This window comes from Tyto alba, unplaced genomic scaffold, assembly GCF_018691265.1.
Source record: "Tyto alba isolate M040663 unplaced genomic scaffold, T.alba_DEE_v4.0 Super-Scaffold_38, whole genome shotgun sequence".
NCBI classification, from domain to species: Eukaryota; Metazoa; Chordata; class Aves; order Strigiformes; family Tytonidae; genus Tyto; species Tyto alba.
Window position 1 is genome coordinate 20,752,774 of NW_024881313.1, and position 26,301 is coordinate 20,779,074.

A 26,301-nucleotide genomic window follows, 5' to 3' on the forward strand; every position below is an offset into this window, starting at 1 on the left:
GTTAATTTCAAACACATTTCCTGATCACTCTGATTTGGCAGGTGCTTTTATGGGACTTGCCATCCTGGGAGCACAAACCTCTCACTCTGGCATGAGATTTTCCCCACACCAACACAAGATTAGCTTTGTCCTGAAAACCGTTTCTGTCAAGTGGGTTTGAAGGACATGGCTAAGGCACTTATTGGGGTAAATGTTTGGTGCATCCCCATATCTGTCTTTTAACTAGTCAGAATGACTTTGTAGGTAAAACATAAAACTAGCTCAATTATAAGCGCATTTCATACCAAATGAGAAATCTGCTCTCAGGAGGGGTAAATCCGTAGCAAAGTCTGTTTCAAATAAATGGCAAGAGGAACTGCTTGGCAAAGGTGCTGACTTGGAGCTAAATAGAAATATTGTTGTCTGAAAGCCAGACACTGCCTACCTGTGCCTGGGAGCTTATGCAGTGAGAAAGGGCAGAGAAGCTGTTTTACATGCAGCTATCCTGGCTAATGCAGGAGAGAGTTATCCCACCCAGCACAGCTCTGCCTCTGCCTCCCCATCCCTCCTCAGAGATTCTCCAGTTTATTCCAACTGACACCAGTAGCTTGATGGTTATTTTCTGTGTGGTGTAAGGGGGATTCCCTCAGTCGTGATTTTAGAGGTTGGCCATCCTCCTTTTCTTAGAAAGCCTCGTCTGCTTGAGCCAAGAGGCACCTTAGTCACAGGACACCTTAGTGCACTTTTTCCCTTCCCTTAAAAATTAGTATTTCTTTCTTGATTGATTTTAGCTGAGGTTCCATTTTCTGTCTGAAAAATGCCTACAACGTCCCTCCTAACAAGAGATTACAAAAAACGCTTTGTATTTGGTGCTATGTGATTGCTTAATAGCTGGGGAGCTCATGTGAGCCCACTTCAAGCTTCAGAAACACAGCTTTTATACCAAACAACAAGGTGTGCCCTAATCCATACAGGGCTGACAACAAAGAAGACCACCTAAGATTGAGTTTGTGGCTGTTTGCAATTCCTTTTCTGTTGTATGTAGACTCAGGACAGCCATTGACCAGAGTAACCTGTTAATCCTTTGTATGTAACCCTCTGGCATGATTCCACAGTGTTAGTGATTGTATTTATCATTGATTTCAATTCATTTAGTAGGCCTTCAAAATGGACATAAATTTGAATCCAGCACACCAGGAAAACACCATTATTGTGTCAGATTGGCAGTATAGGCTGCACTTTTATTTTGCAAATGTACAAGCTCACCAGTCTGCATTGCAGCCATGCACTTAAAATCTGGAATATCCAGAATTCATGATAGGATATTGATCTGGAAACTAACAAGTATGTGATTTTTTTTCAGACTTACTTTGTGCTTGGGTCTTACATTTTGTCTGTGTGTTCAAAGCCCATAAGAACAGTGCATTGACTATATTGAATTTCTGCTTTGAGAAATTTAGGTGCAGTCAGATTGTGTAAAGATTATGCCTAACATTGGCTGTTTAGGAAGACTTGTCATCTTTAATGTTATAATATGAAAAAATGTTCTTGTGCATTTAGATTTGAGCTACCTTGTAGCTAACAAACTAGATTAAGCAATGAAATTAGTTTTGTTTGCACATCTTGACAACTGACAAAGTGAGCATATAAAGCATTTCTCTCAAGTCTGTAAACTGAGAAATGTCTTAGGAAAGCAAGCATCTGAAATACATCCAAAAATGTCTGACAGTATCCTCTCTAGAATTTCTGCCTAAATGAATGAATAAGATTCTTGAGAGCACACTCAGGGTTTTCATAATGTTTTAACAGGAATAGGTAACTATTCTGTCAGCTCTGATGGTTTCTCAAGTAAAAAATTCTCTATCTATACCTTTTACATGTTTCTTCATGATGTCTGAAGTTAAAAATATATTCTTGAGGAAAATTGGTGCCTTGTGCACACCTAAGGTAAAGCAAGCAACCATTGCATCAATTATTTTTCACAATCTACAGACTGAAAAATAGTAAAGTGTGAAAATATTTTTATTTTTCTCTCCTGGTAGATGTCCGTAGAAGAACAATTTATGAGTACCACAGGGTGGAGCTACAGATGTCAAAGATTACTAATCTCTCAGCTGTTGAAATGATACCTCTTCCAAGTAAGTAAAACAACATGGACAGGAGCCAGATCTGGGAAGGACCCCCCTCCCAGAAACACACACACAATTTTAAATATTTTGGTTTATCTGTGGACTTTGAATAATGGACAGATTCATTTATCCTCTCTCAGATTTATTCCCAGATAGATGATGCATTATCCAGTTCATCCTCATGTATCTCGAGTTAGTTTATAGATATATAGCTCCCAGTAGGTTTTGAATTAAATTTGTGCTGAATCATTTTTTTAGGAGAACGATTATATTGCCTTTAATTTTGTTTCTTCAAGAAAAAAATAATAGTTTTCATGCTTGCAAGGCAAACACAAATTCTTCTGTGTACTGTGTATCACGTCACAAAGGAATATCCCCAAACACATTTTGCAGTTCATCTGCCTCTTTTGTCCAAGGTAAAACTACATTGTTTAGAAATCTCTGGGTTTAAACTGCCAGCTATACTACTGTGAAAAAATGGAAACAGCTATTTTCTTTTTTCTAATCCAGTTGTAGTTCTTGCACACCTTCATGCCAGCTTTATTATCTGCTTATATCTGAATGCTAACAACACCAAGGAGCCAGGGAAGAAAGAGATTTAAGGAAATACTTAATATTAAGGAAAAGGATAAAAATTTAGCAATGAAGCTAAATGAACAGATGTGGAAGTGGAAATACAAATGGAATCCTACAGATAAAATGTACCTTTGTGCATACGGTTGTTCAATGCATTGTAATGGGCTGGTTTTAGTGTCTTATTTTGGGCATGTGTAAAGCTGTTAAGTCCCTAAATACGTATTACCGGAAGATGTATATTTCCATTGTGCTTTTTATGATAATTATTTGTGAGACTAACGTAATAATTTGTGTTTGTTTATCTATATCCCAGCTTGTCTCCAGTTTACCAGCTGTGGTCCCTGTGTCACTGCCCAGATTGGTTTCAACTGCAGCTGGTGCAATAAACTCCAAAGGTAAAGAAACTAATTTTTCTTTTTCACATGGGTATGCAGCTGTGTTCAAATAATATCCAAAAATATTGCCTATAGGTTATTGAACACAAAGAGTTGTTATATTTAGGTGTTATATACATGCATTCACATGAATGTAAACCTCAATTACAATCTCTAGCAACACATCATTGTCCCATTTCACTTCAGAAAATAAATTAGGCAAGAATAGTCAATATAGTTGTTTTGAGAGTTAGGATTTTGTTTCCTAATTAGATTTTTAATCAAATTCCTAATTTGATATTTCCTAAACCCTATTTTAAAATCCTCTTGAAGGAGAACAAGTATAATTCATAATAAAATTAATATTTTCTCCCTATAATGTAGCCTTCATCAAAAATAATGTAACCACATGGAGATGCAGGATGGTAATGTAACTATAAGGACATACTTGTTGTCTTAACAGTAGGGAGACTGACACATCCAAAGAATCAGTCTTTTGTCTTTTAACCTCTCATTATACTTAGTGGGTACACTTGGTGTCCTCAGCCTCTCTCTGCCACATTGACGAGGACAGTCAAGTCAGTAGCAGGAGTGATTTAGACTCTCTGGAGCATCTGGAGTGCAGATAGCAAAATGGAAACTCTGCAGCTGTCCAAAAAGTTCTTCACTCACTGATCTTCATTGACCTTCATATCAAGAATTTATTTAACATAAGTTCTCTGACACAAGGTGCAGTATCAATGGATATTTATTGTTGTGTTTTTCAACCATAGAGATTAGATTCAGGAATGTTATGTATAAAATGGATGCATAATGAAAGGAGAAAAGGCTAATAACATTCTAAAATAGTGCAACAATTTGACGCCATGTTGAAGAACTGATAAATAGCTGTTGAACGTCATATGTAGTTAGCAACTTGGGGTCACTTTTATTGTGTTTTCTTAAGCTTCAACTTCTGTAGTAATTCATTTGAAAAGTCACTCTGTTCTTAGTTTGTCTTGGAAAAGACTCTGTTTAGTGGAATGGGAGCTAAATGAAATCCCATCACAGAAAACATATCAAACATCTTCAAGAGTAAGGATATTAGTAGAAAACAGATCTTGCTTGCTTTAGACAATTTCTTGCTTTCAAGCATTGCTTAATTCTCCTTCCATTACTAAATGCTATAGCACTGAGTTTCTGTTGGATTTGGCTTGAGCAAGGTCTGTTGCTTTGTGGCCAGTGGTCTCATTTCTCTTTGGATAAAATCAATCATACGATAAAGTTCAGGTCTCTTATGAAGAACAGGTAAACCTTAAGATCCTATGTGGTTTTATGTAGTTTTGAAGATCTGAGTTTCTGGAGTTCTGGAACTGATGGAAAATCTGTTTTGCTCACTGAGCCCCAAATTCACTGTGGAGAACCAAGAGTTTTATCATTCACCTTTAGCAAGAAGCAACACCAGGCATTTAGTCGCACTGTGTTCCCTTTCACGTATTTAGGTGAATTTGTGACTGCCCCTTCACAACTGGCAAGGTGTAATTTACTGATGAAAAACATACAGTCTCAACACACCTATTTCTATTCAATTAAAATCTGCATGAAAAAATCTTGGTTTTCTTTTTGCCTGTGATGATCACACTGCACTCAAAAATGAACCTACTGTGAGGCAGTCCTGCACTGTTTCCCACAAACAGCTGGCTCCACACTGCAGCAGATAGACTGAACAGTTTTATTGTTGTTAATTAGCCCATTACTGACAGTATTGAAACTGTCATTTCATGCAGGCTGTGTTTGGACACTAACTAGCAGCAGAAGCAGGAACTGGAGCAGATTCCTTAAAAAGGATCCAAAAAAGCAAACTAAGATTATGTCTCTACCTGGGAATTTCAGTCATACCATCCAATTCGCATCAGTCAGGTTTAAGCAAATGGAGAACTGTGTATAGAATCATAAAACAGTTCAGTATGGAAGGATCTACTAGAGATCATGTAGTCTAGCCTCCAACTCAGAGCAGGGCCAGCTGTGAGATCAGACTAGTTTGTTCATGACTTTGTTCAGCCAGGTCTTGAAAACCTCTGAGGCTGTGGTCCAGTTCCTTGAACATCTTAATTTTATGACAGATTTTACACCTTACTTTTAAAATTGTTATTTCCTTCAGAAACATGGCTTTGGTGACGATGTCTGCCTCAGGTCCTGTTGCTTTTCTTGGCCACTCCTCCTGCTTCTAAAATGAGCAGCTTATTTCAACTAATTCAGCTCTACAGAGAAACATATCTGAAATAATAAGTGGATTCATACTTTGTGAAAAGAGGCAACTTACTTTCCAAAATGTGAAGATTGAGCATTTATTTAGTTAGGGTACATTACACTGCAGGACCATTGTGATCAGGACTCATTCCTGTCTCGGCTTTGACAATATTCTGTTCCTTACTAGTACTGGATACTCTCGCCTGCCTTCTAGGTGAGTGCCTCTCTTCTTTTACCTTGCTGTTCCTTAGCATGTTTATTAATTTTAGGGAGATACAAAAAAAAAAGCCTTATTCCATTCTCAGTGGAGATGTATGGATCACAGGAGAGTACTCATAATCATTTACTTCAGTACAACGTTCTGGTTTTGCTCCCCTCAAAAATAAATTCAGTGTTAACATGTTCTTTTTACACGTGATAACAGAGCCCTTGCTCAACAAGAAAATCTAACTGTCCTGGTTAAAAATCATAAAGGATGGAAAGTTGTGAGTTCTTCCATCACAGTGCTTCAGCTTGTTCTGTGTGCCACTGCTCTTCAGTCACCAGTCTTGTAAATGAACCTAGTTTTTTATCTCCTGTTGTGATATACATTGCTCTCCTGCAGCACAATAAAATCTGATTGGAAAAGGCAAAGCATTACATGAAGCATTAACTTAGACATTTCAAAAGTGCCTAGAGTACAAAGAAAATTAATATTTACAGTCCACTTTCAAATGAGTGCTTGTAGGATTTTTTAAGTAAGCAGAAGCAGATGCTTAGGAGTAATGCCTGAGTAATGCTTCTGGGTTGCAAAGTGACTGGACACACTGGTCCAGGAGGTGAGAAACCAAAAGTTATCTCTCTTGGCTGCAGGCAAAGCCCAAGGTGGAGAAGGCAATAAGCCTTTGGTGCAAAAGCCTGAAGAAGGCTTTGAACTTGATAGTGTCAGGTTTCCATAGTGGCAGTAATCTACCAATTGATCTAGTGCTCTGATTTCTGCAGAGGGATAATGTCTATTTGCTAGTGAAGAGACTGTTAGGGAGGAGTGAGGGCCAGATATGGCTGTTACAGACAGTGATGTTCCTCCTGTGGAGCTGCAGTAGATCTTTGGTACTCTAAAGTGAGATCTCCCAGAGCAGAGACACTGCCATGTGGGTAACAAGCAAATATGTATCCGGCAAGAAACAAAACTCTATACCAATTCTGCAACCCTTTTTTTCCTCAACAAGTTATGACCCCATTTAGCCAGAGCAACATTGCTACCAAGAACAGTATCTTGTATAGGTTTTTTTCCTTGCATAAAATTTAAACCATATATTGAATCATTCACACAACAAAGTACAGTTGTTGGAAAAACAGAAAGTTTATATAAAACCCATAACTGCACAAAGAAAATTGACCAGCAGAGCCATTGCAGAATAACTGTACTCCCCCGTGTGGGCAATCTGTGTTGGAATGAAAATAACTTTATTCTACAACACTAGGTTGTTTTCTACCTGTAACTTCAGCCCAGCTGCTGTGCAAACTCTGCAGTCTTAGGAGAGGCAAGTTCTTCTTGTAGGTAATTCAGAGCAAAATCTTCTATTCCTGTCACTCTCTGAAAGCTTAAATCACAGTTTTCCATTTCACAAGGGAACTGCCCACTCTGAAATCCAATATGACATATGTCATACAGTTTCATCATGATTAAAGCAAAGCACATAATTTTCTTTTGACTTCAGCAGATGGAGGATCCCCCCCAGGAGCTAATTTTTTTGAACTATGTATATCCCATAACTGTTCCATAAGTAAAACTGTTCAATAAGTAAAAAAGACTAACTGTAAATACATAAGATAAGATAGTATCATAGCTTTCTCCTACACAAGGTTCTACATCTATAAAATAACATAAATACTCAGCATCTGTCTCATAGTAGTCACCTGTGGCTCAAACTTGGATTATTTGCTCTTCATTATCTCTGACTTCCCAGCATGTAAAAACTGGCAGGATTCCTTAATGTTATATCTGCTTTTCATGTTTCTGAAAATGATTATATCATCTTTTCATGTTTCTGAAAATGATTATATACTCTAGGCACTTGGTATAGACCGCATGTTAGAGATGTCACTTTCTAGGAGAGTTTTGGAAGCTTTAAGGCAAATTTGCTGTTATTTTCTAGGTTAAATTTGTACAACTTGCTTGCATTACAGAAATAGTGAGTTCCCTTGGGAATATTTGAAGTTAATTGTCCAATAAATAAATTGTGTTTATTAACTTTAAAAAAGTTGGCACTGAAACACAATGGAAATATGATGGTTAAATGATCAAGGAATTTTTAAAAGCCACCTTTATTCAAAGCTTTGGAAAGATTTCTTTTCAGATTCTGTAGATATTGATGTTTTTATTTCAATAAACTTCAGGAAACTCTTAAATTTTGGCAGTGAAGTGATACTGATATTTCAGTGAGTTCAGAAATAAGCACACAAAGAGCACACTCTTGCAATTTGTGCGTGCTGGAGACAGGTTTTGAATGTGTCTCATGCTTTACTTCATTAACACAGGACAAAAACATCTCCAAATCCTTGCAACATCCCTCAGGTGTAGCGTGGTACTATCACCCCAACACTGGAGACAGGGAACTGGAGTACTGAATGACTAAGGGCAAGAGCTGCAAAAAGTTTAGATGATAGATTTATTCAGCAGTCACTGTTGGTATGTATATTCAGATTTAAATCCTCACAGCTGGCTGCCAAGGGCATCTAAAAGCCTAAGGGCTAGATCCACAAGGGTGTTTTGCTGGCTGACTCACTTAGGCTTTCAAGAGAAGTTATGCAGAATAGGAGAGCAGTACTAAAAGTACATTTTTACCAAACTCTGGACTTAAGTGTCTAAGACCAAAAAGATCTCTAGGGCTTAAACACTTTGAGGAAATACCTACAGCTGTCTGAGTCTAAGCAGGGCTCAGCAGTGAAGGCCCTCTACTCATTAGGAGTGACTGCCCTTTACACAACAGTCTCACAATGATCAAAGAATCCTCCTGAGGCACAGAAGATAAGTGAATGTGGGTCATCTGAACCCAAGTCACCCCTTAAGGATGGCCCATTAGATGTCTAGGTGCTTAAGCCTGAGGACCAAAACTCATACCCCCTTGCATAGCTCCAGCTCAGAGCAGCTCTGCTACCCTCAGGCAGCAGCTGCCTGAAGAATTAGGGTCTGTGTCTCACTGCTGTTCAGGCAGCCCCGCTGGGGTCTTTGCCAGGTCTGCAAAGAGAGATTCAGCTTTGGGAGTCATAGTTCACAAAAGGATCTTGCTCATATTAAGAGCTTAAATGCACTATTATCCTTAAGAATCTCTGTTTTCCAGACTATGCTTTGAATAATCTGGTTTGAAATCATACCAGTTTATGGTATTGATCCATGGAGTGCAAAGCCCCAGTTTGAAAAGTGCCCTGGAACAGGCTGTACGAATTCCCATATTGGACTTCCTGTGTGCAGTGATGAGCCAGGACACTCCATGCATGCTAGGCACAGTTATTCTGCCTGTGTGCATGTGCACATCTCCCAAAGCTTCTTGTACTCTTAAAACCATCCTGAGCTGAAAAGATGAAAGAATCTCATTTGTGATACATTTCACTTCAATGCTTAATCCCGTGTGCCAGCAACAGCACTAGTTGTGTAAATGAAAAAGTTACAGCTGTTTTTTATGGAATGTATTCCGAGCAAAGTGAAAAATCAGAAATGTGTCTGAGAATAGTAGCAATTATGTGATTTAAGTCTTGATACTTCTCATCTTTTATTATGATAATCCATGTTCCCATCTAAGCAGGTAATAAAGAAACAAGTTGTTTTGCATTCCATGCTGATTAGCTGCAAAGCCAGGAAGGGAAAATCTTTAGGCACTTACAGTTCTTAAGAAAACATTTTTCAGTTGAAATACGAAGTGACAGTTTTACTCGGTGCCCTTACGGTAATTGAGATAAAAAATGGCTGCCTATTATTTGTATTCTGAACTTCTGGGCAAGCTTGAAATGTCTTGTTTGTTTAATCTTCCTTTAAAAAGATATTGGAAACATGTTTGGTTATCTTTCAAATCTGAGTTTATGTCTGGAAATTTTTAATATCAGGAAGAGAAAAAGGGTTAGGTTTTTTATTTTTTTGTTGTTCTACATGTCCCACATGACAAGACCTATTTTAATAAAAACTTTGAATCAAATATTGTAGTATAGTAACAGTCTTATGTAATCAAAAATATTTATTGGCTGAGCAAAGAACCACCCATATAGATTTAAAAAAAAAAAAAGCAGAATAATAAGTATCCATATTGTTTGACTACATAAAACCCCTGATTAAAAATAAAATAATTAAATCCAAATATAGAACACAAGGTCTTTCTCCACACATAGATTACCATTTCTACATTTCCTTCATCTTTTATTTGATAACTGAAATGATAATAAAGGTTGTAGATTTAATTATGGAGCAGGGAAAGGCAATGGAAGAAATCAGGACCAAAAATACTCATCAGCTAAGAGTGAAGATACATAATTGTGCAGTGAACATGTAGTGAACATCTGTTGCGACATGCTTTGGTCTAAGCCCTTTAGCTTATTTTACCAAAACTATGAAGTTCTTTAAAAAAAAAAAATAATCTTGAAATCTAGAAGTTTTTAACTCAGATGTTATACACACATTCCTCAAAAGCTCTGGAAGTTCTTATGCAAAGAAATTATAATGAAGGCATAGAACTGAAGTTACTGCTGTTGGTTTCATGGGTGAGGTAACAAGCTTGGGCAGTGCAAGATGGCAAAACAGTACAGTGACAGAAAGAAGTTTTACCTTGTCTGCCTGAAAATATTTTTACTCCTGTTCCTACATTCATAAGCAATCATTTATAGAGGTCAATTTTTTTTTATATATAGAATTACAGAATAATTTGGGTTGGAAGGGACCATTAAAGGTCATCTAGTCCACCCCCTCCTGCAATGAGCAGGAACATCTTCAAATAGATCAGGTTGCTCAGAGCCCTATTCAAGCTGGTCTTGGATATTTCCAGGGATGAGGCAACTACCACCTCTCTGGCCAACTTTTTCTAGTGTTTCACCATGCTCATTGTAAAAAATTTCTTCCTTATACTGAGTCTAAATCTATGCTCTTTTAGTTTAAAACCATCACCCCATGTCCTATTATTACAGACCCTGCTAAAAATTTTGTCCCAATTGTCGTGGTTTGGGCCTGATTGGCAGCCAACCACCATGCAGCTACTCTCTCTCCCTTCTCTTCCGGCAATAAGAAAGGACAGAGAGCCAGGCTTGGGGTTTGAGATAGGACTGGGATGGGGAAAAAAATCACCCTTCATGGGCACGAGCAAAAGGCAGACTCATTAGGGGAAGAAAAAAAAGAACATACATTTATTACAGACACTAACAACACATAACAGAGTAGGACAGTGAGAAGCATTGCCACATCTTGAGAACACCTTCCCCCCACCCCTTCCTTCTTCCCAGGCTCAGTTCTGCTCCCAATATCTCTACCTCCTACCCCCACTGGTGCAGGGGCAGGGAATGGGGGGGGGTGAAGTTAGTGCTGCCACTTCTTCCGTCTTCGGTGGGGGGAGCTTCTGGAACTTGTTCCCCCTGCTCCATCGTGGTCCCCCTCTCACAGGAGACAGTCCTCCACAAACTTCCTCCGACATGAGTCCCTCCCACAGGCCACAGTGTTCCCCACATTGCTCCATCATGGGTCACTAACTTTTCCTGACTGGAGTCCCTCCCACAGCCTGCAGCCCTACCCGAGCTGCTCCGGCGTGGAACCCCCCCGCATGCTGCAATCCTCCCAGCACTGAATTACAGCAGTGGGGCTACCTTTTCCCACAAGACCCCGGCCTTCTTCGGGCACAGCACCTTGATCATCCAGGCAAAAGGAAACACAGGCCATAAATCAATGTCTACTCCACCATAGACCTTCATGGGTGGCGGAGGGGGGGGGCCGCCCTGCTGTCTCACCACAGGATACAGGGGGGTCTCTGCTCTGGCACACCTCCCCCCTCCTTTCTTCCTCCGTTCCTCCACTGACCTTGGTGTTCACGCAGCTGCAGCAACTCCTCCTCACAAGTCCCACTGCCCGTCACCACGTCCCTTCTTAAATACGTTATCGCAGAGGTGCAGCTGATTGGCTCAATTTCCCAAACAGAGGTGGAGCTGACTTGGAGCTGGGGGAGCTTCAAGAAGCTTCTCACAGGGGGCCGTCCCGATAGCCCCCTCCCCTGCCACCAAAAAACTCCACCACTCACTCAACCCAGGACACCCATCTTTCTTATAAATCCCCCTTTAAGTAGTGGAAGGCTGTAATAAGGTCTCCCTGGAGTCTTCTCTTCTCCAGGCTGAACAACCCCAACTCTCACAGCCTTTCTTAATTGGATGAGAAGTTCCATCCCTCTGATCATTTTTGTGGCTCTCCTCTGGACCTGCTCTAATAGGTTCATGTCTTTCCTATGCTGAGGACTCCACAGCTGGATCCAGCACTCCAGGTGGGGTCTCACCAGAGCAGAGAAGAGGGGGAAAATCCCCTCCCTCAACTTGCTGGCCACACTTCTTTTGATGCAGCCCAGGATACAATTGGCTTTCTGGGCTGCAAGTGCACAATGCCAGCTCACATCAAGCTTTTCATTCACCAGTACACCCAAGTCCTTCTCCACAGGGATGTTCTCAATCCCTTCTTCCCCTAGCCTGTATTGATACTGGGGGTTGACCCAAACCATGTGCAGGACCTTGCATTTTGCTTTGTTGAACCTCATGAGGTTCACATTGTCTCACTTGTTGAGCTTGCCCAGGTCCCTCTGGATGGCATCCCATCCCTCAAGGGTGTCAACCGTACCACTCATCTTGGTATCATCTGCAAACTTGCTGAGGGCACACTCAATTCCACTGTCTACATCATTGATGAAGATATTAAACAGTACTGGTCCCAGAATGGACCCTTTAAGGGCACCACTTGGCACTGATCTCCATCTGGACATTGAGCCATTGACATCTACCCTCTGGATGTGACCTTCGAACCAATTCCTCATCCATCAAACAATCCACCCATCAAACCCATATCTGTCCCATTTAGAGAGAAGGATGTTGTGGGGCACCATGTCAAAGGCCTTACAGAAGTCTAGATAGACGGCATCAATAGTTCTTCCCTTGTTCACTGATATAGTCACACCATCACAGAAGGCCACTAGGTTGGTTCAAATGCTCATTTTTAAATACTTCCTGGTTTTAATTACTTGAGGGTTTAATTTTCCTTGTTTGTTTGCTTTAGGGATATTACATATTTCAATTCCAAATTAAAAGATGGGAGGAAGACTTGCTGATTTAGATTCAGACTGTTTTTATCCCAACACTATTTAACTGACAGTAGTGTGCTGTTATTACAAAAATGGCCACAGTATCTTACCTGTTGATTTACCAAAAAAAAAAAAAAAAAAAAAAAAAACAAACAAAACCAAACAAAAACATTTATATAGATTAAGTAAACCACCAGAGGGAGCATATATAATCCAATCAGTGTAATAGATTCATATACAAATGACAAGGAAAATATAATCTTAAATACTTTAGAAGGGCTAGAGTTTTAAAATATAATGTATTCTGTAAAATATATTCCATTCTATCAATGTGTATAACTTCATGAATTTGCTGATCATACTGCTGCTTCAAGTAAAGCAAAAAAATGTGCCCAGAATCTGCTTGTCTATAGTACTTGTATTCCACTACAGCAGTTCTTTATGCTGGGGTGGTTTTATATGAAAACATGGCAGAGTCCTAACACCTGGGTCTTAACAAGCAGATCGTTGAATTAGGTCAGATCTACCCTGTGATAAATGGGAAGTAATGTCAGTACTATTTTTCTAATGTGTATACTGTTTCTTTGCTAGTTATGGAGCAATGATATTGAAAATATGAGAAGCAGAAATTCTGGCCCTTTGTCATAATTTGCTCTAATTAAAACACAACATATTTTTCTTCTGTGTTAAAAGTTGTGTGGAGACAGCAATTGATCTTTTTAATCGAGTGCAACAAATGTATCAAGAATGGATGTGTAAATTTGTCAGCCCTGATACATTACTGATAAAAATGATACGATAACTAGAGCTATACTTTATTGAGCAGAAAATTGCTCCACACTCAACTTCTTCAAATCCTTTCCAAGCTGCTCGCTCTTAATTTGACAAGCTAATTCGAACTCATGAACTGCAAGAAACTATTGGGAAATTAGCATTCAATAATTGAGAATTTTGAATGCATGGCAAGCCTGACGGGAGTAAAACAAGAAAAGAAAGTGGCACAGAAGTGTTTGATGAACAAAGCATTTTCTCAAACCAGAGTGAGCCCAGTAATGTTATTGTCTGATAAAAGAAGCCTCACAAGATCATAGCAATAGATATTCTCAAGTGGAATGGCAGTTCTGTTTAGAAGACAGTGTAAGCTTCACTGAGCCTGAAGGTACATTTTAAAATACATAACGGTAAAGATGTACTTATCAGTAAAATTTACATAACGGTACATTTAAACATACTGTTTGGAACGTAGATGATCCTGAGCTCTTAACATGTTTTTATTAAAGTTAGCCTGCAGCCAGATGAACTAACTTTTCACTGAAATTGATACATGGATAAATAGCAGACAAATAACCTTTCTACATTTTTGGATAAATTTGTAGAATTTCTTAGTAGCTGGATTCGGTGGAATTATTGTGAAATTCCTGTAATTCCCCTTGAGCAGAGATGGTCTGTAACAATTCATGATTAATAGAAATAAGCCTAAAGACCTCAGTCTCTGAACAGAGCTCAGAACGTGCAGTATCTCTGAGAGCCCTACAACACATGAGAGCAAGACCAGCCCATTTACAATATGGTGTGGGACCCACTAGAGTAGAATCATCCCCTTGCATGGTTCAAAGCTGCTATCTTAAAATGGGCACATACTTCCTGAGAGCAGTGTGGAATCCTTTTTCAAGGCAAATGTCTGAGGATTTTTCTGCACTAGCAGAACACTGTCTTATGAGCTTCATTCTTTGAGTTTCTTTTCTCCACATGTTATTCTGTAGTGTTCTCCTTTCTGCTCACTGATATTCTCAGCAGCCTCAAGCTAGAGAATAAAACTATTCCTATCCGAACATCAATGGGTTTGATATCTTCCCAACTGAATTTGAACTCTGCTTTGATACATAAGCTAGCTAGTTTACTTACAGCTGCAGCGTTAGGCACACACTTTTACATAGGTATGTCTTACTTTGTTTTCCTGAATAACTCAAAACAACATGAGGACAACAGTTACGCTCATAACTGATGCAGATTTTTAAGAAATGCAAGACCGGGTTACAAAACTTTAAATTATTTCTAGAAAATGGGCAGATTACTCATTCCTTTGAAATCCTAATTTTTCCATTAAATCCTGGACCTGAAGACTGCGAAGCATTTTGAAGTTTCTTAATCTAGATATAAACACAGTGATTTATTTAAGCCATATCACTCATACTACTCATATTATATATTTGTGTTTCTTACCATATCATTTGCCTTCCAGAATTTGAGATTGGTTTCACTAGCTATTGATTCCCATGCCAGAGATGTTGCTGTGTCATCTGGAGCTTAGAAACTTTGTTCATTATCCACTCTGCAGGTTTCTGTGGTATCCAGTTTTGCAACACAGCTTGGCCAAGACATAGATATCACATTCAGTACATAAAGGATCACAGCCTGGACTGTTTTAAGACCTTAATGCAAAATCTGTCTCATGCAGGTCAATCAAATATAGTATGTTCCTAAGGTGGCTTATTATAAATGCAGGAAGTAGTTATCAATGATACAGAGGACAGTTAAGCATGTAAATCCTGATGAGAGCAGGGAAAGTAGACATCTGTATGTTATTTATACTTTTTGAGAATGTTTACTTTTGCTGATTAATTTGGAAGGAAGATCACAAAATCTGTGTTTAATTTCCATGTTTAATTACACAGATGCACCTAAGATACCATAATGATAAAACACTAGATAAATAGGTAGATAGCACGGCTCTTTTCTGCAGAAACTTATTTTGCAATTCTTTTACATACTAGTAACCTTTTATTCATTTATTGTATTAGAAAAGTAAGACAAAACCCCACTCAGTCTTTGATGAACCATTTATATCTAGAAGTGCAACTTCTGTGCCAGCCATAAATATTTCAAATTATAACAGAGTTGAGTTCAGACTTAATTCTGTATTGTTTGTTTATGCTGATTGCTATAGCCATAATAGTGAGCATTGCCCTGCTCTATTAAACAGCCATTCACTCTGTTGTTATACAGTCATTTGCTGGCAGAACTGCACCATACAGCAGCTCCAAAATCTTTTCTATTTGGTTTCATTTTTATCTGTTAATTTCTTATATTTATAGCTCATACCAGAAAGTTAGGATTCAAACGTGTTCCTGTTTCACTGGTGAAAGGTGACACTTGTCTGTGAAAGGGCTCCACAGGGCTTCAAAATGCAATTTATATTTATCCTAGATGTTTTAAGAAACTCGACTCAGATTTCTGATCATTGTTCTATGCCATGTGATGGGCTTTCTCATGACTTAGTTTCTATACCAAGCAATATAGCCTGACTGATTCCTAAATAAACGTCTCAAATGGTGGTCTAACATGACTATTAGACATTAATTGTATAATTTGAAGAGTACAAGGAACACAACTCAAAGAAAACAGACTTCCCTGATAATGAAGTAAAAGATTTATACTTAGCGACATGCTCATACATTACACTGGGTAAATAAAGTATAATTCAAAAGAGTTAGGATGTTAGTTTGCATGCTGTGGTAATGTGACATATAGGTGGTTAAGTGAAATATAGACAATTAAGTGAATACAGATCAAAAATGAGAACAAATAGAAAAAATAAGGTAGTTACTTAAACACAAGAGTAAAGTTACTTCAAAAACACTGTGAAAGAAGTTACCAGGTAAGGCAGACATTTTGCCTACTTTACCTGAATTCAGAGACAGAGCTTCAAGAAGGTTTTGACAGCTGCAGATAGGAACCTCCTTTGTATGAGCACAGGTTCCAAAACAGAGTAATTCAGTCAGGGTCTCAAACCCCTCTTTGGTTGTCTCACTATAACATATCTTAACCTAAAATAATCAGATATCAATATATCATCTTGGCTAGAGCATAATTTTTACCCTGCTTATATTGTCTTCTTGGCACTCAGGCTGTTTCTTCCACATCTTGTATGTGTGAAGTCCCAACTCCTCTCTTTTTCACACCTCTGAAATCTGCTAACTTTTCCTTAATTAACGCTAATTTGTTTGGAAGAGTTACCTTTATTTGCTAAACTACTGATATTTTTATCCACTTCTCTCTTTGTTGACTATCATATATTATTTTCTATCCATGTGCTACTAGAAGAGTTAGAAGTAAGTTGACTGGTGTCTTCCCCTAATGAAAAAAGTGAATTTTTAAATAGTTCATGGTCACTAATCCTGAAACCAAATATGGCAAGATCTAAGGAGTTTTGACTTCAGAGAGAAAAACCTCTTCAGAATTCTAATATGGAACCTATGGGAAAATAAAAGAAGGAAAGGGTTAAGCAGGTGCTTAGTTTCTAAAGAGAGCAGTTAGGCCCTACAACAGCAGTTCTCCCAGTTTTATGAGCCAAATATATAAATAAGGTACTCCTAATGAAATGAATTAGTTTTTGTAGTCGTAACTGAATTCTTAATCATAAAAGGTAGGACAGTACTGAAACAAATGAGTTCCATTATCCGTAATTCCTCATTTTGTAATGTTTTTATTCATCGCTATACATTGAGCAGTGCTACTGCTATTTTGCAGTTTATCTTACCTTCTCTTCCAATGGACTGAAATAAATCAACTTTACTGCTTACAACATCTGGTCAGCTTGGGAATTTTTTCTTTTTCCAACAATGATATATTAGAAAATACATCAAATTAGAAATTTTACCAACCCAAGCTTTATGATTTCAGGAGAATTTTTCAGATAAAATCAGTTACAGAAAAAGCTTCATTAATGGATCAGCAACAATAATTATTGTGCAGTAGGTGCATTTTGTTGAATAGGCCCTCTTGGCAGAACATTAGTGAGGAACAAGGTATTAGACTTATTTCCTTTCATGGCTGAGATGACTTTAATTTGTAGTTTCTGACTCCTTCCTTGACTGTCAGAAAATGGTATGGTCTGAGAAATCAGTTGATGTATCTTATCAAATCTTTGAATATTCATGAGACTGTATTACAGAACACAGATACCACCTCCACACTGTATCCTGAATTGTTAGGCTAGATAAAAATTTATTCAACTGCCCTTTTCTTTCCTTATTCCAAGTGTTTATAAAAAGTGAAAGAACAAAAACTGAGAACAAACCATTTCAGAGGACCTCCAAGTTCAGGACTCAAATTCAGGACATGTCTGTGGAGACAAACAGCCCAGGTTATCACACCTGACTCTAGGATACTTTATAGGATGAATGTTAATGTACTTTTGTGGAAGCATTAGTTTTCTTCCCTTCATAGAAGCATCCAACCCACTGCATTACTATGGAGAAATCTGTCTTCCAACAATTTTGTGACTCTCACTCTTCCTTTCCTCTACTCTCATTACAAGATAAATAAATAAAACAAGGAATTAAATAAATCAAGTATTTTTTTTAATTGAATCAATCAAGATTTTTTTTAATGGAAAGTTTTTGCACTATATCAAATTTTCTTTTTCTTTCCTCCTTCTGTTTCACTGAAATATAATGCAGAATGGCAGTCCCAGTTAAATTTGTTTAATGGTCAGGTCAGTGGTCGTACAACACAGTCACTTGTACAGCTGTAGTTCATCTTCCCATACCAAATATTTTTTGACATAGAATTACTTGGAAATTAAACAGAGCCTGGAAAGCTTTCTGGGCATTGGAAAACAATTGTCTGTGCCATTAAATAGTTATGATGTTCCCTGAGGTGATTTCAATCCATGCCCAGGAGCACTGTCCAGAACAGTTCCCAGGCATGGTGCGGGAGTCGGACTGTTTCAGGGATTATTCCCAGTTGGCTGTTTATGTGCAGCCTCCTTTTCAAGGTTGAGAGAGTTTGCTTGTTCAGGCATAGACCATTCTGTGCCAGCAGTCTTCAGTGCCAAGGAACATTCTGGGCCTGTTTATTTTACTGGCATAGAAACAGCCAGAATGATCACAATTGCCTTAACTGCTTTCCAGAAGTGCTAACCTCTTATTGTTGTATTCAATATAACTTGAGCATCACTGAAATCATATTTGTCTCACAGTCTCCTAGATATCACTCTTTAAGGAAGGGCTGTAAATAAGAAGTCTTATTTTGTTAGCATAATATTTTAAATTTTACATATTGTTATACACAGATTTCTGTGTGATGTTGCCAGAAATTTTTATTTAGACCAATCTGAAATCCACATATCTCTTCATAAAATTTGGATAATTTGAGATTAAGATCTGCTAAGGCAAAGTGTTCAATTTCTCAACATAGTCTAGTGATTCTCTTTAGCATATAGTTTTTATAAATCTTTCCAGTCACGTAAACACTGAGGACTGTAACATTTCCCTGTAGGAGGTATTCCCCATTTCAGGGAAATAAATTAAGTTTTCTCAGTATTCTTCCTAATATCAAGGCTTTTTTGTGCACCATTACATCTTTAGTTCCCCCTCTCTTCAGGTCTATTAACTCTTCCAATATCTGCATTATCATAGAGCATTAATGAAACCACTTTCTTCCCACTAGATATCACAACAATTATTAATATGTACAATCAATGAAGAAATTGATGAGTCCCAACTGTTCTGTAATTCTTTGGTAATCTGTTTTGCAGACTGTTCTTCCTGAATGTTGACTTCAGAATTTGACTCACATTTAGATAAAAAATAAAATGCGAGTAGAATACTAATTTGAAAAAAACCAACTTTCTGAACTTTAGGTTCCTTTGAACATAACCAGTTACAGGATGATTCATGTCCTTCCTTTCTTTTGCTCTCTACTGAAGAATTCACTGAGCAGATGTTTTTCTTAACCCTAATTCATCCATACTTTCCACCGATGCAGTAGTATGAATATGTAGTTTCAAAACTGTGTATGTTTTTTGTGCGTAATGCTCTCCTGTTTTGTTCGCATACCTTTATAAGCGTCTAAACTATGTAGAGTCAGTTTAACACATTATGCCTCCTTTCCCTGACATAGCTCTTGCTTCCTGTGACTTCCTACTCTTTTTAGAGTTTTGAATGAGATATAACAGGAGCAGTAACCTAGCCTAACCAACACATCTCTGCATTTCCTTCTACCAGCTCATATGCTGATGCTCACTAGTGCTGGAGACTCAGAGATGCTGCATCAAGTATTAACTATGCCTTAGTAATTAATTTTTCATAAATATTAAAATAGTACAGGCTGTTAGTAGTGCTGTATGTTTAAAATCCTGGCACGAAGCAAGCCATCTTAGCTATTCTTACCTTATAACAACAAGGTGGGAGAAAATATTCTTCCAACTATTCAAATTGTCGTTCTATTCTGAAGTATAGTTTAATTAAGCAATATGCTTAAGTAAAGGAAAAATACAGACAATACATTTATGCTTGAATTCAGATATACGGTTGGGTGTATTGAGCTAGATGATAAGCACAAATACCATTCAGATATCTTACAAATTCATAGCACAGCCACTCACCATGTCACTTCACAAGAACTTCATAAATTCTTCAAGCTGTGATAAAGTTCTGCATATGTGACAAGTGGAAAATACAGTCTTTTCCCAGACAGCATATTGTGACAAGAAAGTGATAATTGAAGGAATGGAGGAACCAAAATGGACCCTCTTCTGACGTAAAGACAAAACCAGACCAAGCACAAAGATAGAGCTTTTTTTCCTCCAAAAATTGCTCTATGATTATGAGATTTTTTCAGTTGGACAAGCATAAATTTCAAGGCTTCCAGTATTTTTATTTTTTAAAATATATATATATTTCTTTTTATATTTTACTTACTATCTCCCTCAGCTTGGAAAGAAATTCCAATTTATAATGTTCTAATTCTTCTTTTAGTAGTTTAAGCAACCTAGTGAGTGCCTTAATCTTTTTCTAATGTGAGGCCCTTCCTTAGTGGCTAAAGGCAGAAAAGAGTTTTGTTTGTTCAATTTTATATTTAATTTTCCAGGTTAACCTTTTACTTAGAGGAGTCAGTAAATATTTTAACTGAGCTGAATAGTTACATGGTATTTAAGAAATCATTTCAGATTTCTGGAATGTCCTTCAGTTCCCAGAAATCCATTCTTTATATGCTGTTACTTATAAACCTTAAAAAAAAACAAAACAAAACAAAAAAAAAAAAAAACAACCACCAAACAACGAGAGAATGGTTGGTTTAAAGAAAATGGTTGGTTATGCATTTTAATGTAGCAAAGCGTTTCAGCTCCTGCACTGAATGGACAATTCCTATCATTTAAATACTCTCCGCCAAATATAGGTAAATGGCATTTCGTAGATCTGATGACATCTCCATCTTCCTTCTGGCTATGTACAGTTCAATGAAGGGATTCTGACATCTTTCTTGTTACCCAGACTCAGCTGCATTAGGTATGCCAAATCATCATTGCTAGACATGCAGAGCCTTTAATTCTCCTTTTGCTCCCTGAACCAGTACTCCTGAGTTCCACACAAATCCTGGAATTCCTTACGTTTCATGAATGTCCCTATTTTCATTACCTAGAACATCTTTGTTATTGCTCTCCTAGGAGCTCTATTTCTCTGGAATACATTTCTGGTTTGGGCATCTTTTTTCTTCACTGCAGTAGGTTTTTGGAAAAGTCAGTTACAGTAGAGTGAGTGATAATTGACATCTGTTAGGGTCGGGATACTTTTTTAAGTAACATTGCAAATGGTGGAATGTAGATCAGTGCAAGTACAAGAGAATCAACATTTTATCAAAATCTTTTGTAAAAGAATTTTAGATTCTGCTCAGAATAATTATATGGAGAAGTTTATTATCCCAAGTATGTTGTTAACATTGTTTATATCCTCTTCTAACATCCTCTCCTACTGTAAAAACGATTCCACTCTTTCATTCTTCCAAATGCACCTGTTTGCCTCAGTTGAAGCAGGGTAGGACTTGGCATGTCTTGGCATCTTTCAGTTCATTGAGGACAAAAAATTACCCCATAAATACAGCTAACCATTACAGCAGCCTTATTTGCTTACCTGGTCTTATTAAAAGAGAGAAAGTTATTTGCTATACAAGCAGGTAAGTTATGACCATGGGTGCCAAATGACATCATCTTGTCTTGTAACAAAACACTAGAGGAAATGAATGCAGAAAACAGAAAACAAAACCAGAAAAAACTTTAAAACCTTAACTGGTGAGAATCTCTTTCAAGGTTGGACATCATGGTTTAGTTATTTGTTTGCTGTTTTAATAATTCTTTCTATTTGTAATGCTACCTGTTGTCTAGGAAACCATAAATTGCTGTATAAACACTGATAACACTCTTGTGAGATGCAGATTGCCAGGGGAATCATAATATTAAAGTGTTACAAGTAGCTTTAAAATTTCTTTGCTTCATATTGCAAATGAGAAAGGAGGCTGCAAGTAGGTTATTAACCTCACCTAATTTGATAAGAAATATAGATGCAACTTAAATTTTCTGCAGCTAGTGAGAAAGTAGAAGCAGCTGTATATTCTTCTCTAATTATCATGAAGGCTGTTCAGAGGAGCTGTTATCTAAACCTGTGAACACTGATCGCATTGTTATATGTGTATCTTCATGTCTCAGATCACCTTGCCTGATAAAAGCAGTAACTGGTTCACAACATCCTTTGTGGGATTAAATTTTCCTGGCTAAGAAGTCTGGACAAATAATTAAACCAATTTATATCCACACGACTGACATCAAACTGAAAAACGCTATGGGTCAGTGCAGTCTTAAGAATAATTATCCAGTGGAAGGGAGACATTCCTGTTTAAAAACTATAATTAAAATAAAAAAAAAAAATAAAAAACAAACAAACAACAACATCTCATTAACTCAAACACCTTTCACTGAAATGGATTATGACTCATATTGCAAGCAACAGCCTCCTGAATAAAAGTAATACCACATAAATCATATGGATTTGAAAATAAATCACAACATTTACTTATTGTCTCTGTCATTTCCTTCTCTTTTTCTCCCTTCCTTTCTTGTTCTTGTTTTCCTCCTATTTCCATCTGGACAACTTCTATCTATTTCATCGTTTAAAGATGCTCCAGTGGATTTGACCGACACCGTCAAGACTGGGTAGACAGTGGCTGCCCTGAAGAGGTATGTGAGTAGTTTACACCCTCAGCTCATCAAAGGCCATTTATTTACTTATGATGCTTTTCATTAAATTCTTCAGATTATGAAGCATGGTTTCAAGGCCAAAAATATGCTGTATTTATCTTCATCATTCAGTGGAAATGATGTAAGGCATAATGAAGAAAAATAGGCTGAGCAATTTCACTCCCCATTTGAGGGAATAAAATGGACACAAAGTAAAAATTTTATCTCTGAGAAAATACTTTAAATAAAAAATAAAAATACTAGAAAACCTGCCCTGAAACAGTGTCCCTTCACTGTTTTTCTCTTCAATCTCTGACTCTTGACAGAAAAGGGGAAGAAATTGTGATGTTTCTCATCTCAGAAAACCCTCTGCCAGGGTAGTCTCAAGTGAAAAACAGGCATTGCATTTTGATTATGAAATCTGGCCAAAACGTTTAGTACAGAAGAGATTATATAGGTGAATTCAACAAAATTAAACAAAACAACAACAACAAAAAAACCTACAAGGCATTTGGATTTCCCTTCTTGGAGAGGCAGGGAGAGAATGAGAAAGATATCTGACTGCAGTAGTGATGGGCTGTCAAACAGGGACTCTGACCCTCTTCTAAAAGAGTTATTCAGGATACTCCTGGACCAGAGCAGTTCATTTCCAAGACGCATATATATAAATACCCTACTTCTGTTTCTTTCCCAGTATCCTCACCTTAGAAGGTTTTTTGGTTTGGGGGTTGTAGTTTTTTGGTTTTTTCATTTGGGGACTGTGGTGATATGAACAAATTACTTTATGACACTTTTAATCTCCTGATGGCCATAAATAAGCAGTTACTTTTCTATTTTGGCTGAAAGTGCTAAATTCTATCATGAGTTTCAGCAACATATCCCTTATGAAGTGTAATATTAGGTGAAACTGAGGGCAAAACATAGCCCTAGGTGTCTAGTTAGAAAAACACATTCTATTTTATTCTCAGTAGAAGCAAAGAGAAGTAATGATATAAATCCAGCCTGATGGAAGACATTTTTTTTCCCTGTAAATGTGATTGCAAAATAACTGTATCCTACATATTGCCTTGTTACATGGCCTTGAAGCTTCAACTTTGCAGGTTGTAATCTGCTGATTTAAGAACAGAATTTCTGTGAGATTTATTGTCTATGGAGGACAACCTCTTCAAGAACAGAAAATCAAAGTTACTGGGAATATATGTTATTGTAGAGCACAACCTTTTTATTGTTTTAATCCAGATTATAATTAGGTAGGACTCAGTTGTGCCTGTAGATGAAGTTGTCCAAAAACTGATCTCTGCAGGACAATAGTATCCCATTCTGCTTCTCCTTTCTTCTGTCAACACAACTAGTCCTCTGAGGCTTAGTACATGATCTGAGAGGAAATTGTTGATACACACACTAAGTGTATCTGAGAAACTAATAGTTTGATTTGCACAGTTTCAGGCTACTTGATTGCTGCTCACAGTCCAGCTTTCAGGCTCTCTGGAGTAGAAGCAACAGCTTACTCAGCATCTTCAGAATGATGCCTGAGCTGACTGCTGGAGTTCAGTGAAGGATCAATAATTAGCACACAGAGGTTAATTTTAGATGCATTCATTCAAGAGGATGAATAATGAGGATTCCTATAGTAATGTTTCCTTCTTTGTAATATAGATTTTGAGCTAAATTTTCATTAAATTACATCAGTGAAATTAGCAGCGGTATTCAAGTGAAAGGATGAAGAAATTTAAAGAATAATTATACTGCAGGTACTGATACCTTTTTTAAAAGTAGTATTATAATGTTTCTGGTAAAACAAAGGACAATTAAATGCCCATACGTATTAAAAGAAAGACAACACCCAGTGGGTTTTAACAACCAGATCTCAATAAAATGTACAGGCTTTGCAAGATTCCACTTCTCATTAAAATGAATGGGGACAGCAGGAGTTGCATGCCGTTCCCATATTTGCTTCTAGTTAACTGGATGTATTTTCCTGCAAAACTGTATGATTCATAAAAGAAAATATGCATTACACCTGCAGAATTTCAAGTGTGCAGAAATTAAAAATAATAATAATAATAAAGGCTTCAGATATGTATTGAAATATTTGTCCATGAAAGTAAAAGTTAAATTATTATAAAATTGTGAATATTATTTATGGTGTGCTAATATAATATATTTATTTACATTATTATTATATTTTAATTTTTATATTTCATAATACTTATATTTCATATCATTGTTATATACATATATAATACGTGCAATTTTAATACTAAAATTAATTAGTAAGCATATAGTGAATATATTGCTCTATAGTGTGATGTATAAATATTCTATAAACTGAATACATGCACACATTTTACACACATATACATATTCTTCTGTGATATCCACATGAAAGCCTAATTAATTACTCCAGTTAACTACACATTACTCACTATGAAGAGTTAATTTAATTCCCACTTATCTTTTTTAACATGTGTTATGGCACCCAGACCAATGGCAGTAGGCATTCACAGTAGAAGAGTGAAAATTTGAATTATAATCTTAGATGTTAAAATCTGACTGAGGGAAATAACGTTTGATATTCAGGGATGACTTTGAAGCCTTTGCATTAACAATAGAGAGTTGTAAGTTTTGCAGCTAAATGAAAAATACATGTTGCTGAATGTTGTGTAGAGAGAAAAGAAAAAGAAAAGGAGAGAAAAGAAAAAAGAAAAGAAACGAGAAAAGAAAAGAAAAAAAAGAAAAGAAAAGAAAAGAAGAAAAGAAAAGAAAAGAAAAGAAAAGAAAAGAAAAGAAAAGAAAAGAAAAGAAAAGAAAAGAAAAGAAAAGAAAAGAAAAGAAAAGAAAAGAAAAGAAAAGAAAAGAAAAGAAAAGAAAAGAAAAGAAAAGAAAAGAAAAGAAAAGAAAAGAAAAGAGAAAAGAAAAGAAGAAAAGAAAAGAAAAGAAAAGAAAAGAAAAGAAAAGAAGAAAAGAAAAGAAAAGAAAAGAAAAGAAAAGAAAAGAAAAGAAAAGAAAAGAAAAGAAAAGAAAAGAAAAGAAAAGAAAAGAAAAGAAAAGAAAAGAAAAGAAAAGAAAAGAAAAGAAAAGAAAAGAAAAGAAAAGAAAAAAAAGAAAAGCTCTTGAAATCCCTCAATTTAGGGTTTCCATTCTCATTGTTTTTATCCTAACAGCTTGCCCGTGCTTAAATTCTTCATTCAGTGACAGTCTCCTCTGAGAATTAATTTTCTCTTCTTTGTTTTTGTTGTTTCCCAACAGTCAAAAGATAAGATTTGTGAGAAGAATATGGATACAACTGAAACACCTCCATACTCCACCACCACCTTTCTGCCAACCACTACAAAGTTCAGAGTTTTAACAACCACCAGAGGATCCAGTAGTTCCCACCTGCCAACTAGCCTGCCCACAGAAGGTGAAGTGTATACACCACATTATTCTCCAATGCAAACACCATGTAGAAGTCTAAAAGAAATGTATTTGGTTTAAGCATGTGTTCGTGTTGACCTTTTCTCTTTGGAGCAGTGGAAGGAGTGGGGAACTGTAGTCAAGGCAATATCTACTACTGCTTTTAAATTGCAACTTGCTCTTGCAAGAATAAGGTGCAAAGGGGAGGAGCGCTGGAGGAGGGGGGAAATGCTGGGGAAGCATGGACAAGCCAGACAGACTTCTGGAGAACTTGCAGTTACAACAAGGGTTTTTTTGTTCCTTTAACCATCAGG

At 37.1% G+C, this 26,301-nt stretch overlaps 1 protein-coding gene across 1 annotated transcript in view; it reads left to right on the plus strand.

The window, feature by feature from the left end:
• The window catches only part of PLXDC2 (plexin domain containing 2), a 272,142-nt gene that overhangs the window by 215,972 nt on the left and 29,869 nt on the right, over positions 1-26,301 (plus strand). Inside the window, exons 8-11 of the mRNA XM_032991606.2 lie at positions 2,022-2,117; positions 2,998-3,079; positions 22,531-22,591; positions 25,841-25,994. Of these exons, the coding sequence (XP_032847497.1) occupies positions 2,022-2,117; positions 2,998-3,079; positions 22,531-22,591; positions 25,841-25,994 (393 nt within the window). The remainder of the gene's footprint in view (positions 1-2,021; positions 2,118-2,997; positions 3,080-22,530; positions 22,592-25,840; positions 25,995-26,301) is intronic.